The 13471-nt window shown below is 49.4% G+C and overlaps 1 protein-coding gene across 1 annotated transcript; it reads left to right on the plus strand.

Annotated features, from left to right (window-relative positions):
• The first annotated feature begins 2041 nt into the window (after positions 1 to 2041).
• LOC306816561 (olfactory receptor 14J1-like) lies at positions 2042 to 3941 on the plus strand. Its single transcript, XM_079332994.1, has 2 exons — positions 2042 to 2069; positions 2839 to 3941. Exon 2 carries the CDS (start codon positions 2862 to 2864, stop codon positions 3792 to 3794), a length of 933 nt encoding a protein of 310 aa, XP_079189120.1. The 5' UTR covers positions 2042 to 2069; positions 2839 to 2861; the 3' UTR covers positions 3795 to 3941.
• Positions 3942 to 13471: the final 9530 nt, after the last annotated feature.

Genomic DNA, 13471 nt, shown 5'->3' on the forward strand with positions numbered 1-13471 from the left:
GAAAGCAAAAAGAGCATTGTGACTCTGTGGGGCCCCATGGACACAAATCTCCATTGTGACAGCATAGAACCTCACAGAACCAAGAGTCCATGGTGACAAAAAAAGGCCTTGTGGAATCAAGGAGCCTAAAGGTCTAAAAAATTCCTTTCATGGGGCCCCATGGTAATTGGTAATTTTGATAATTCAGAACCAAAAATCAGTGTGACAGATCAAGGTCTCACGAAAGCAAAAAGAGCATTGTGACTCTGTGGGGCCCCATGGACACAAATCTCCATTGTGACAGCATAGAACCTCACAGAACCAAGAGTCCATGGTGACAAAAAAAGGCCTTGTGGAATCAAGGAGCCCAAAGGTCTAAAAAATTCCTTTCATGGGGCCCCATGGTAATTGGTAATTTTGATAATTCAGAACCAAAAAGAGCATTGTGACACCATGGGGCCCCATGGACCCAAATATCTACTGTGAGAGTCTGGAACCTCATGGAACCAAGGGGTCTTCATGACACTTCAAGGTCTCAGGGAACGAAGAAGTGCAAAGATTTCAAACATTCCTTGCAGGGTTCTGCCTTGGGGAAGGGGAACCTCCTCCAGCTTTGGCTGCACACTAATTGAAAGTGTCTTTTTTGAATGAGGAAATTCAAGAGTTTTAGATTGCTTAAAAAAGATAGGGAAAAAAAAAGGGGGAAAACTTCTTTATGGCTGTGTGCAGCATGCTCTCCAAACAAAGCAGGCCCCAGGTGAGTGTGGACAAACAGGAGGAGGTTGGGGAATGTGCAGGAAGGTTGTCCAAACTGAGTCAGATCTCAAGGCACAGCTTCTCTGATCTGACTAGACCTCCTGAGGAAAAACCCTGGATTAACATCAATCACTGAATGCTGCAATCACCTCTACTCTAAAGTGAACAGGAATAAAAGACATCCTTTAAAATAGGAATGTGCATTTCTTAGAAGCTCTTTGAAATATTTCTCCTTAACTCTATTAGGAAACATTCCCAATGAACTGCACCAGACCAGAGGGAAATCAAGGCACATTCATAGTTGGTCAGGACTTGTTAATCCCAATGAGCCCCGTGGTGCATTTGGTGCTGAGCCTCGGAACCTGAGGGCCTGAGAGGAGATTTGACAAACCTTTCCAGGAGTCCAAGTCAGAAAAAAAACCCCAGAGTGTCTCAAAGCATTAATGGATCCCACTGAGTGTTGTTACTGAGAAGGGCTTTCAAGGGACTAATTAAAGCAGATAATTGGAGGTCATGATTGCACAAAGCTCTCAGAGACTGCAAGGCAAAAGCAAAACCCAAAGCCTTCTGAAAAACCTGCAGTCCTTGGAAGCATGAAGGAGCCCCCAGGGCCATTCCTGACCAAGGCTCCCCAGGGACTGGTCCCAGCAGATCCCTGAGACCACTGGGATGTGGGGGGGATGCTGAGGGCAGGACAAGGGGTGACAGTGCCCAGCCTTGCTGGGGCTGTGCCAGGAGGCCCCAGTGCCTCAGGACAAGGTGTCTCCTCAGAGCCCTTGGTGGCACAGACCCTGCTGTGTCCCAGGGCACCAAGACATGGCTTCTCTCCTGCTCTAACTAGAACCTGGGGATGCTTTCTCAGTTGTGTCCGTCAGTGAGACCCATTAAAACTTGAAGAAACTTCAGAGTTTATTTCTGACTTGGAGTTCTTGAGAGATTTCTCCAGCTCCCTCTCAGGGACTGATGTTCAGGGCGTAAGCACAACCCCCCAAGAGTGTCATTAAAGTCCTTGTACTGTGTCTGTGCTGCTGAGTTGGGCTGGGCTTCTGGCACAGAGGGCCACCCTAGCTATTAAGAAGAGCTTCAAAAGACCATTTCTTTTGATGAGCAGCTCTTCTCAGAGTCCAGGAGGGCTGGGGCTCTGCCTGCAGCCACCCTGGGCACAGCACAGAGGCACAGAGAGCTTCAATCAGTCAGGGCTGGGAAGATGCTCACAAGTGACTGGGGCAGAATCACTCCCAGCCTTTGACACAGGGACCCTCTGGCTGCAGGACAATGCAGCTGCAACTCCTGGAGAGATCTAAAGCTGGAACATCCCAATGCCTACAGACTCTGTGAGTACATTCTCTGATTCTCTCCTGTGTAGAGCAGCAAGGGGTGCCCAGGGCTCTCCTGCAGAGCAAGGTACTGCAGCCCAGGGCACTGTGCTGTGGCAGGAATTCTGCTGCTTGCCAGGGACAGCTCTCACACAGCCCTGGGAGCTGCCCACAACAATGGGGAACAAGGTCTGGGTGGAAGGATAGAGCCACTATGGATTGGAATTGTTTTTGTGTGGTCAGAACGCTGCAATGGTCAGGATTTCTCCCACCTTGACATATAACTCCAGAACACTTCCAAGGTGATTTTACAGGGAGCAGACCATGGCAAGGGTTATATAAAAAGGAAAATCCCCTTTTTTAATCTACTGCTCTGAGCTACCTGAATAGAAAATTGTGCAATGATATTAATCTCTGAGTTTAGTTTGGAGAAAATATATATTACCTCAGATCCCAGTAAACCAGGCATTGCAGCATCAGTGCTGCTTTTCCAGACTCCTCAGGGTTGCTGTGACATTGCCATCAAAGCCTGCAGAGGCAGAGCTGGCCCTGGGCAGTGCCCTGTGCTGAGAGAGATCTGCAGGGCAGAGCTGAGCCCCCAGGGCTGGGTTGGGCTCTGGCAGCACTGGCAGGGCTCAGCCCTGGGCACAGGGAATCAGCTGCTGGCAGGGACAGCTCCAGGCAGGAGAGCTCTGGGCAGGCAGTGGGGGGAAAGTGCCACCAAGCTGTGCTGGGATATTTAAATTCCTCTCAAAACAGAACTATTCCATGATTACTTTTTTTACAGATCCCCATTCCAAGACACTGCAAATGTCCAACAGCAGCTCCATCAGCCACTTCCTCCTGCTGGCACTGGCAGACACGCGGCAGCTGCAGCTCCTGCACTTCTGCCTCTTCCTGGGCATCTCCCTGGCTGCCCTCCTGGCCAACGGCCTCATCATCAGTGCCATTGCCTGCGGCCATCACCTGCACACCCCCATGTTCTTCTTCCTGCTCAACCTGGCCCTCACTGACCTGGGCTGCATCTGCACCACTGTGCCCAAAGCCATGCACAATTGCCTCTGGGACACCAGGACCATCTCCTACTCAGGATGTGCTGTTCAGCTCTTTTTCTTTCTCTTCTTCATCTCAGCAGAGTATTTCCTCCTCACCGTCATGTGCTACGACCGCTACGTGTCCATCTGCAAACCCCTGCACTACGGGACCCTCCTGAGCAGCAGAGCTTGTGCCCACATGGCAGCAGCTGCCTGGGCCAGTGGCTTTCTCAATGCTCTGCTGCACACGGCCAATACATTTTCCCTGCCATTGTGCCATGGAAATGTCCTGGGCCAGTTCTTCTGTGAAATCCCACACATCCTCAAGCTCTCCTGCTCCAAATCTTATCTCAGAGAACTTGGGCTCATTGCTGTTACTCTCTGTTTAACTTCTGAATGCTTTGTGTTCATTGTTTTCTCCTATGTGCAGATCTTCAGGACTGTGCTGAGGATTCCGTCTGAGCAGGGACGGCACAAAGCCTTTTCCACCTGCCTCCCTCACTTGGCTGTGGTCTCCCTGTTCCTCAGTACTGGCACATTTACCTACCTGAAGCCCCTCTCCATCTCCTCCCCATCCCTGGATCTGTCACTGTCAGTTCTGTACTCAGTGATTCCTCCAGCCCTGAACCCCCTAATCTACAGCCTGAGGAACCAGCAGCTCAAGGATGGCCTGAGTAAAATCACCATGAATGCTTTTCACAAGTTATAAACTCTCATTCTATTGTATAACTATTATGATATTACTCATTAATGCCTACTCTGTGTCCTGTGTTTTTTCTGCTGGCTTAGGTATCACACTTCTTAAAATTTGTTCACAGGAAAATCTTTGTCATTACCCTTTATAATTCAGTATTTTAATCCCTAGTGTCAACCACAGGCTATATAATCCAAGGACTGTACTACATACATGCTTATACAAAATAAAGAACTATGTATTGCCATGTTTGCCTGACATGTTTGGCTCCTCTGGAGCTGCAGGGTTGGTGCCTCTGGCAAGAGCTGGTGTGAAAAGGGAACCTCATTTCTCTGCACTTCCAGGCACCCCCAGGGCTTCTGCTCCATAACTTCCCCTTCCTTCACTTCCACACTCCCCTGCAGAGCCTCTGTGTTGGTTTAAGGTCTCACATCTCTCTCAGCTCAGTCCCAGTCCTGCTGTGTGACTGTCCAGGGACTGCAGGCAGGGACAGGCCATGGGCACTGGTGGGACAGAGCTGGGCTCTGCAACAGCATTTCCATCATGCAAGGGCATCTCCCTAGTGCAGGGCCTGAAAGCTTTAATCTCCTTCCAAATTTGTTCTCAAGGATGTTCCCAACACAGTGCCCTGGAGAGGAGAACATCAGTGGCCAGCCAAAGTGTGGCAGTGTTCAGGGTGGGGCTGTCCCAGCAGTGCCATTGCAAAGCCAGTGCTGCTTCCAGCAGTGCCTCTCACCCCAGGGCACAGAGTTTCTTCTTCCCTGCATGGAGGGACATCAAGTGACCAGGTCAGGAGTCTGTGTTTGCAGTGCAGGGACTTTCCACAGCCCTGAACATCCTGTGTGCGTGTGAGGGGACATAAAATGAGCACAAACACCTTCAGATGTTTCTGAAGTTTCCAGAGTCTAACATCCACTGGGACCCCCTGGATGCAGAGCTGGGATGAGCTCCTGTACCCAGAGCTCCCTGTGTACATCCCTCTGGCTGTGGGACATCTCAGGAAGGGGCAGGGCAGGGTGACACCCACAGGGCTGAGGTCCCTGCCAGGCTCTGGCAGTGGCAGCAGAGCCCAGGGAGCTGTCTGTGTGTGTGTGCCAGGGAAGGACTCGTGTCCCTGGACACCCCTGGGGCTGTGAGCAGGGCATGAGCGCAGCTCAGGGGTAGGCACCTGACAGAGCCCTGGCATTTCTGGCTGTGCCCATAAGAGCAGAGTTGGGCAATTTGGCTGTGGTTAAACCCCTCTGGGCATGCAGTGACAACACAGTGTCTCTGTCACTGTCCCTCCTTACACAGAAAACAGGAGAAAATAAGGTGAACTGTTGTGGGTCACCATAAAGAGAGATTATTGTTTAGGGGATTAAAAGGCAAGGGCCAAATGCAGAAGAAAGGAAAACCATGGAGAGACAAGAATTACCACACATAATGGTTGCTCTGGAAGACAAATATACTAATACAGAAAGTCCAGAGACCCTCTTGTTCCCCTCATTTCCCTGCTGATCAGGACATCCCATGGAATGGAAGATCCCTTGGGTCAGTCCATCCCAGCTGTCCCATCCCTGTGTCCCCAGGAACACTTGCCCACCCTCAGCCCATTGGTTTAGGGGTTGCAGAGATGCCTCATGTGTGGCCAGCCCTGCTCAGGAGCAGCCAAAGCCTTGGGCTGCAACCAAACCCACTCCAGTTCCAACAGCCAAGCACAGCAGGACAGGGGCTACACTGGGCAAAGGGAACTCCATGCCAGCCACACCCAGGCAAGGGGCTCAGGGGGCTCTTCCCACCTCTGTTATTCCACAATTCAATTAATCTATTCCTTGGAGAGTCTTTGAAGACAGAATTGGCAGACAGGCAGAAGCAGAGCTATAAAATGCACCAGTACAAACACAGCAGCTCCTGTGAGCAGTGAACCCTCCCAGGGCAGTGCTGTGGCAGGAGGAGCATCCAGGAGGAGGAGGATGAGCTTAGTGCATGTGTGTGTGTCCCAAGGCACAGAGGATGAGCATTGGCAGAGGTCAGGGAAGGGCTGGCAGTGGCAGGGCAGATCCAGGGCAGTGAGATGGGAGTGTGCAGCCTGCAGGAACACAGCAGCAGCTGAGGGACAGCACAGGACAAGCTGTGCTGGACATGGCCAAGGGCCCTGCAGGGCTGGCAGTGCCCAGGAGAAGCCAAGTGTTGGTGTCCTGGAGCACAGCAGGGTCTGTGCCACCAAGGGCTGTCAGGAGACACCTTGTCCTGAACCTAAAATTTCTATCATTTGCAACAATTCCATTAGGTTCAGTGTCACAATGCTCTCCTTGGATCCATGAGGCCCCACAGTGTCACAATGGTCCCTTGGTTCGATTTGTGTTACCCTATTACATGAATCATTAGTTCCATGGGACTGTGTAGTGTCACAATGGTCTCCTTGGTCCCATGGTGATACAGTTGCCACAATTTCCATGGTACCACAACTGTTCCTTCATCCCACAAGGCCCTACAAGTATCACAATGGACCCTTGCTGCCATGACACTGTGTAATGTCACAGTTGTCTCCATGATTCCATACTGCCCTGCAGTGTCACAATGCACCATTGGTCAATGAGGCTCCAGTGTCACCATGGCCACTTGGTTCCATGGACCCTTACAGTGTCACTGTGGTCCCCGTGGTCCACAAGGCTCTGAAGTTCCACAATGGCTCTTTGGTTCCATGAGGTTTGGCACAGTCACAATTCACTCCTTGGTTCCACAAGGCCCTGCTGATTCACAGTGCCCAGGATCCCATGAGTTTCCATGGAGCCACCACAGTGTCTTTGGATCTGCAGTATCTCAGTGATCTCCTTGGTACCATCCTGCCCCAATGTCTCAGTGGCTTTTTGGGTCCATGAGTTTCCACAGTGCCAAAACGGTCTCCTTGGTGCCATGAGGATACAAAAATGCCACATAAACATTGAGCAACACCTGATTAACACACCCAAGAACATCTGTCTCCATTCAAATTAGGGGTTAAAGGTGAGAATGGCACCAGCAGCTTCCATCTGCAACAGAGACCTAGGAAAAGGACAGGGACAGAGACATCAGCTGAAAGACTCTATGAATTCACAGAATCACAGAATCACTAGGCTGGAAGAGAACTTCAAGATCAAGTCCTACTCCTGCCTAACACCTCCATATGGCACCAATTGCCATACCTAGTCTTTTTTTAAACATACAGGGATGGTGTCTTCACCAACCCCTCGAGAGACCATTCCAGAATTTTGCCACATTTCCTGTAAAAAACATTTTTCCTTATATCCAACCTATATTTTCCTTGGCGGAGCTTAAGACTGCATCCTCTCATTCTGTTGCTGCCTGGTGAAAGAGACAAACCTCCACCTGGCTAAAACCACGGTTCAGGAAGTTGTAGAGAGTAATAAGGTAACCTCTGAGTCTACTTCTCTCCAGGATAAACAACCCCAGATCCCAGCTACTCCTCACAGGGCTTGTGTTCCAGACCCCTCACCAGCCTTGTTGCCCTTCTCTGCACATGCTCCAGCCCCTCCATGTCCTTACTGAATTGGGGGACACAGAACTGGACACAGCACTCGAGGTGCTGCTCAACCAGTGCCCAGCACAGTGGAAGAATCACTGCCCTGGTTCTGCTGGCCACACCATTCCTGATCCAAGTCAGGAGTCATTTGCCTTCTTGGCCACCTGGGCACACTGCTGGCTCATGTCCAGCCTGCTGTCCATCACTGCCCCCAGCTCCCTTTCTTCCTGGCCACTCTCCAGCCACTCTGTCCCCAGCCTGTAGCACTGCAGGGGTTGTTGTGGCCAAAGTGCAGGACCCAGCATTTGTTAAACCTCAAATTGATGGATTTAATACCTGGATGCAGCCTGTCCAGGTCCCTCTGCTGAGCTTCCTAACATCTAGAACACTCACACCCAGCTTGGTGTCATCTGCAAATATGCCGATGGTGCACTCAATGCCCTCATCCAGATCATCAATGCAGATACTGAAATCCATGCTGGCTGTCTCTGATCCCTCAGCCATCCTGTAGGTGCCCTGTGATGGCACTCAGGGTGATCTGTTCCATCACCTTGCTGGGCATCGAGGTTAGGCTGACAGGCCTGGAGTTCCCCAGATCCTTCTTCCAGCCCTTCTTTGGGATGGGCTCACATTGGCACCTGCAGTCCTCTGGGACCTCCCTGGTGAGCCAGAACTGATTGTAAATGATGGAGAAGAACTTGGGAACCTCATCCAACAGTTCCATCATCCCCCGAATATGGATCCCATCTGGTTGTAGAGACACCTGTGAGCATCTGAGTGGCTCAGCAGGTCCCCCGTTATTTCTCCCTGGATTACAGGGGTCTGTTCTGCTCCCTGCTCCATCTACTAGCTCAGGAGAACACTTGTCCTGAGGACAACTTGTATTATTTTAAAAACTTAGGGCAAGAAGGAGTTAAGTACCTCAGCCTTTTCTTATCTTTGGTAAACATATTCCTCCCCCTCCTCCCCCCCCCCCCCCCCCCCCAAGTAAGGAATCAAGGTTCTTTTTTTCCCTCCTTTTGCCATTAACGTATGGATAAAATAATTTTTGTTATCCTACACAGAATTGCCAGCTTAAGTCCTAATTGAGCTTTCACCTCATTTTCTTTCTTCATGACCTGACAGCATCCTTAAACACTTCTTGACTTTCTCGCCCCTTTGTCTAAAGTTGATGCACCCTCCTTTCTTCCTGAGTTTCTGAAAAAAGCTCCATGTCCAGCCACACCAGTTGTTTTCCTCACTGGCTCATCTTCTGGGACACTGGTACAGGCTGCTTCTGCTTCTTTTAGATTAATTTCTTTAAGAATATCCATCCTTTTTGGAATTCTTTGTTTTATGGGCTGTTTCCCTCAAAAACAATCAGTACCTGATTTGTACACCCCAAATCTGCATCCTGAATAGGTTGAAGTCTGCTCTCTGTAACTCTGATGTTAGAAATTTTGTTGATGGCCCGCCTTCTTTCACAGGATGTTTAAAATCTTAATTATTTCATGATAACTGTACCCAAATAGCCTCTGATCACCACATCTTCTCTGTTTCTGAACAGCAGGACACAGGGCTTTCCTTGGGAGTGGAAAGAGAAGGAAAACTCCCCAGAGTGCAGCCTGGAAGGTTCATCCTGGAGGTGAGGAAACAGCAAAGTCCCTGCCAGGGCAGAATGCTGGTGGCCGAGGTGTCCCAGCTGAGGCTGGGCCATGCCATGGCTCTGTGTGCCAGGAGCCGGCAGCGCTGGGTGCAGGGAGCCCAGGGAGGGCACAGCAATGCTGGGCTGAGAAATGCTGGGGGGACAGAGAGATGGGCGTGTGCAGCCAGCCAGGGCAGAGGAGCAGCACACACAGGGGCACAGGCTGCAGGAGAGATGGCCAAGGGCTGGGCAGGGCTGGCAGGGCCAGAGGCACCCAGGCCTTTGTGCCCTGGGCTGGGCAGCGCCTCTGGAGCCCCACAGGAGGAACTTTCCTTGCAGGGGGTGCACTTTGCTGCTGCCTCAGCCCTCCCTGAGCAGGCTGGCAGGGCTTGCAGGGTGATGCCATTTGTCCTTGCTGCCCCTCCCATCCCAGTGCCCCAGGAACAGCCCCGAGCCACCCGTGAGGGACAGGCCCTGCTGGGCCAGGCCTGGGCTCAGCCCTTGGCCTTTCTGCTGCCTCCAACCAGCCCAGGCCTTGCTCAGCATTGCAGTTCCTGCTCACAGCCTTTGGCTCCTGAAATCCTGCCCTCAAGGATCTGCTCTCACAAGTCCCTGAGGAGCCTTTGGCAGTCCCTGTCCTCAGTGGGGCCACTGATGCTCCAAGGGACTTGGAGTTTTGCTTCTGACTCCTTGAGCAGCTTCTTCAACCTTCTCTCAGTGCCTGTGGCTCCTGGACTCAGCCCCAAATCTGCCCTGTTATAAATATGATTCCTGCTAATGAAATTGTAATTATATTAACAAAGTTGTTGCTTTGTAACAATGGAAAAATTGTACTTAATTGTTCCAATGCATAAAAGATAACGGAAGGTTAATCAAAGCAGATGGTATCATTCTCCAGTTGTTTGGTGGGAGTAGAGATAGTAAGGGTATAGGTCTAAAAACAGCATCTAGAAATAAAACTTTTGACCTTGAATTGAGCCAAATTGGGATGATTCCAAGCATTAGACACTTGGCTTGTTATGGGAACATTGGCTTAATTATATAACTCTAAGCTCAGTACGCCTGCTCTATCTGAGAGGTCAACTAGTGAACACTGAGGAAGACCCAGAGTCTTAATCAGAAACAATATCCCCAAAGGAGGAGAGACCCTCGACCATTGTTGAAGCACGAGCAACACAACATAGTGATGGAGATTTTTAGGAATAGAAATGAGGAGGAGCTTTCCAGAATATTCTGTATAAATATGTATTACTAAACTATATAAGTGAGATTTTAGCTTGATTCAGTTGGCATGGTGTGAGGGGAAGGGCCCTCCCTGTACCCCTGGTTGGTTTTGCTTATGCTTTATTTGAACCCAACCTCAATTACACTAAAATACTCACTGCCAAATTTTGTATTTACTTAAATATACATAACTAATATACTTTGATTGTATTCATTTATATACAATTACTGCTATTATTAATGAATTACTGCTAAATTTATATTTGTTGTTTGATTAACTGAACAATTGAAGACTCCATTCATAACAATTTTGGGGATCATTAAAATACAGAAAGATTCCAGGAGCTCTTTGTATTTCTTCAATTGTCTTCAAGTCCCAAGGGCTTGTGCAGATGCTTGGAGACATTTTGGAGTTTTCCTAAGAAGGAAGATTTGAAAGTGCATCATGACTTTACTCAAGGGAATGTTTTTCACTTTTTCTGTTCAGAGGCGAAGTGATAGAAGCATTTCCCAAGTGACATTGATGCAGAATGTCTCCTTAGAAGGTCTGGGCACATTGAAGAATGAGCCCCTTTGCAGGCTGACTCTGTTTGGACAACCTGCTCCTCACCCCCCTCATCACCATATCATGATGTCTCCCACCTGGTGCTGACAACCCAAAATATAAAAAAACATCATTAATTTCTCTTTGTAATAAAAATGTTATTTAATTTTAAAATTAAAATTATTTTCCTTATTTGTAATATTGTTATTCTATTTTTTAGACCAGATTTTTATATTTGTAATAAAACTATTTTATTAGCAACCAAAAAAATTATTGGTCATTGCTTTTATGTAATACAATTCCCTTCATTAATTAAGCTCTATTGGTTATTTATTTCTCCCTTTTTAGGATAATTCATACTGTTTGAGTTATTTTTTAATCTTTTTTATATCTTTTTTTTTCAGACAGGTTCAGGGTGGGCACTTTGGGGTCCAGGGAGACATTTCTGGGGCACATTCCGGGCAGTTTTGGGTCTGGGGGAAGAATTTTGAGGGACAGGAGGACACTTGGGGGCATTGAGTGGGCACTAAAAATGAACTTAGGGATCCTGAGGGAAAGTCTGGGCTTTGAAGTGGCTCATGGGGGTCTGTAAGGGGGTTCTCCGGGGTGCAGGGCATGATGGGAGTTGTAGGAGTAGGTATAATACAGTTTAATGGGGCAGCAGAGCATCATGGTTATTCCAGGTGCAGCTGCAATGTCTCTTGGAGGAGCGCAGGGCATGATGGGTGATGAAGTCATTGCTTGAATAGCACTCTATGGCACCACAAAGCATGATGGGAGCTGTAGTCCCGGAAGTGATTCTAGTGGAGTGTTTACGGGCTCTGGGTGGGCACTTGGGGGAAACTTTTGCCTCTGAATGGCAACTTCAAGTCCTCAGGGAGGAATGTTTACAGTTCAGGAGCACTTGGGGGGAGCTTGGGGAGCTCTAACCAGGCTCTTTAGGACATGGGGCACAGCAGGTGTTTTAGGCACAGGACTGTGTTATGAGGTGCTCTGAGCTCGTGGGGGATAGCAGGAGATCAATTCCCAGAAGTGGCTGTAACGGGCATCTGTGGGCTTGGGAGCATTCAGGGGATTCTGGGACGTTTTTGGGGGTACCTGAATGGGCGCTGAGGGGACACTTAGGGATCCTTGGAGTTTCTGGAGGACATCTATTGGACATACAGGGGGGATACAGGGGTTCTGTGGAGCACGGGGCATGATGGGTATTGTAGTCCCGGCTCCAATGGGGCTCTATGGTGCTGCAAGGCATGCTGGGAGTTAGAGGCAGAAAGGAAAAATGGCGCTGACTCCAGGCACCACCCCTGAGGCCCCGGTCCCCAGCCTGAACCTCCTTGGTGGCACCTTGGGCTGGCACATACCTCCGGAGGGTGTCTGTTTTCCCAGGGGAAAATAAGGTGTTTTAGATTGCTTCAAAAGTAAAACAAAGGGGAGAAAACCCTGTTTGCTGGTGTGGAGGCAGTTCTCCAAGCACAGCAGGTCCCAGGTGAGTGAGGACAGACAGGATGGGGTTGGGGAATGTGGAGCAAGGTTGTCCACACTGGATCACACCTCAAGGCACAGCTTCTATGAGCAGGCCAGACCTCCTGAGGAGAAAATCTGGATCAATATCAATCACAGAATGCTGCAATCACCTCTGCTTAAAGAGAACAGTAATAAAATCCATCCTTTAAAATAGGAATGGATATTTTTAAGAAACACTTTGAAGTGTTTTTCCATAACTATTATAGGAAATATTCCTAATGAACTACACCAGACCAGAGGGAAATCAAGGCAGAGCCATGGTTTGTTAGGAAACCTCTCAAGAATTCCAAGTGAGAATCAAACTCCAAAGTTTCTTGAAGTTTTAATGGGTCCCACTGAGGGACACGAGTGAGAAAGTGTCCCCAAGCCTCAATTACAGCAGAGGAGAACTGGAGGCAGAGCTGACAAGTGGGGACAAAGTGAAGCCAAGTCTTGGTGCCCTGGGACACAGCAGGGTCTGTGCCACCAAGGGCTCTGAGGAGACACCTTGTCCTGAGCCACTGGGGCCTCCTGGCACAGCCCCAGCAAGGCTGGGCACTGTCACCCCTTGTGCTGCCCTCAGCATCCCCCCACATCCCTGTGGCCTCAGGGATCTGCTGGGACCAGTCCCTGGGGAGCCTTGGTCAGGAATGGCCCTGAGGGTTCCTTCATGCTCCCAGGGGCTGCAGGTTTTTCCAAGGGCTTTGGGTTTTGCTTGGAGTCTCTGAGAGCTTTGTGCAATCATGGCCTCCAGTTACCCTCTTTAATTAGTCTCTTGAGAGACTTTGTCAGTAACAACACTCAGTAGGGCTCAATGTCTCTAGGTGCTTAAGCTTTCAAAGATTCTTTACTTTTTCCTTTCTACACTGCTTTTCTGAGAACTGACAAAACTCAGACAAAGAGGGGGTTTCAATTTTTTTTAAGAAATCCCAACTTTTTAAGGTTTCCCACTGCAAACAGGCACAAGGTGCCACCAAGGAAATTCCTCATCCCCAAGGCAGAGCCCTGCAAGCAATGTTTGACACCTTTGCACTCCTTGATTCCCTGAGGCCTTGCAGTGTCACAAAGGCCCCTTGGTTCCATGAGGTTCTGGACTATCACAGTGGAGATTTGGGTCTATGGGCCTCCACGGTGTCACAATGCTCTTTTTGGTTCCATGAGGCCTCGATCTGTCACAATGGACCCTTGGTTCCATGAGGTTCATTGGTGTCACCATGGTCTCCTTGGTTCCATGAGGCATCACAATGTCACAACACACCCTTGGTTCCATGAGGTTCCTGCAGCAGGACTGCCCC

The sequence above is a fragment of the Erithacus rubecula genome (genome assembly GCF_903797595.1).
Source record: "Erithacus rubecula genome assembly, contig: scaffold_668_arrow_ctg1, whole genome shotgun sequence".
In the NCBI taxonomy this organism is placed as follows: domain Eukaryota; kingdom Metazoa; phylum Chordata; class Aves; order Passeriformes; family Muscicapidae; genus Erithacus; species Erithacus rubecula.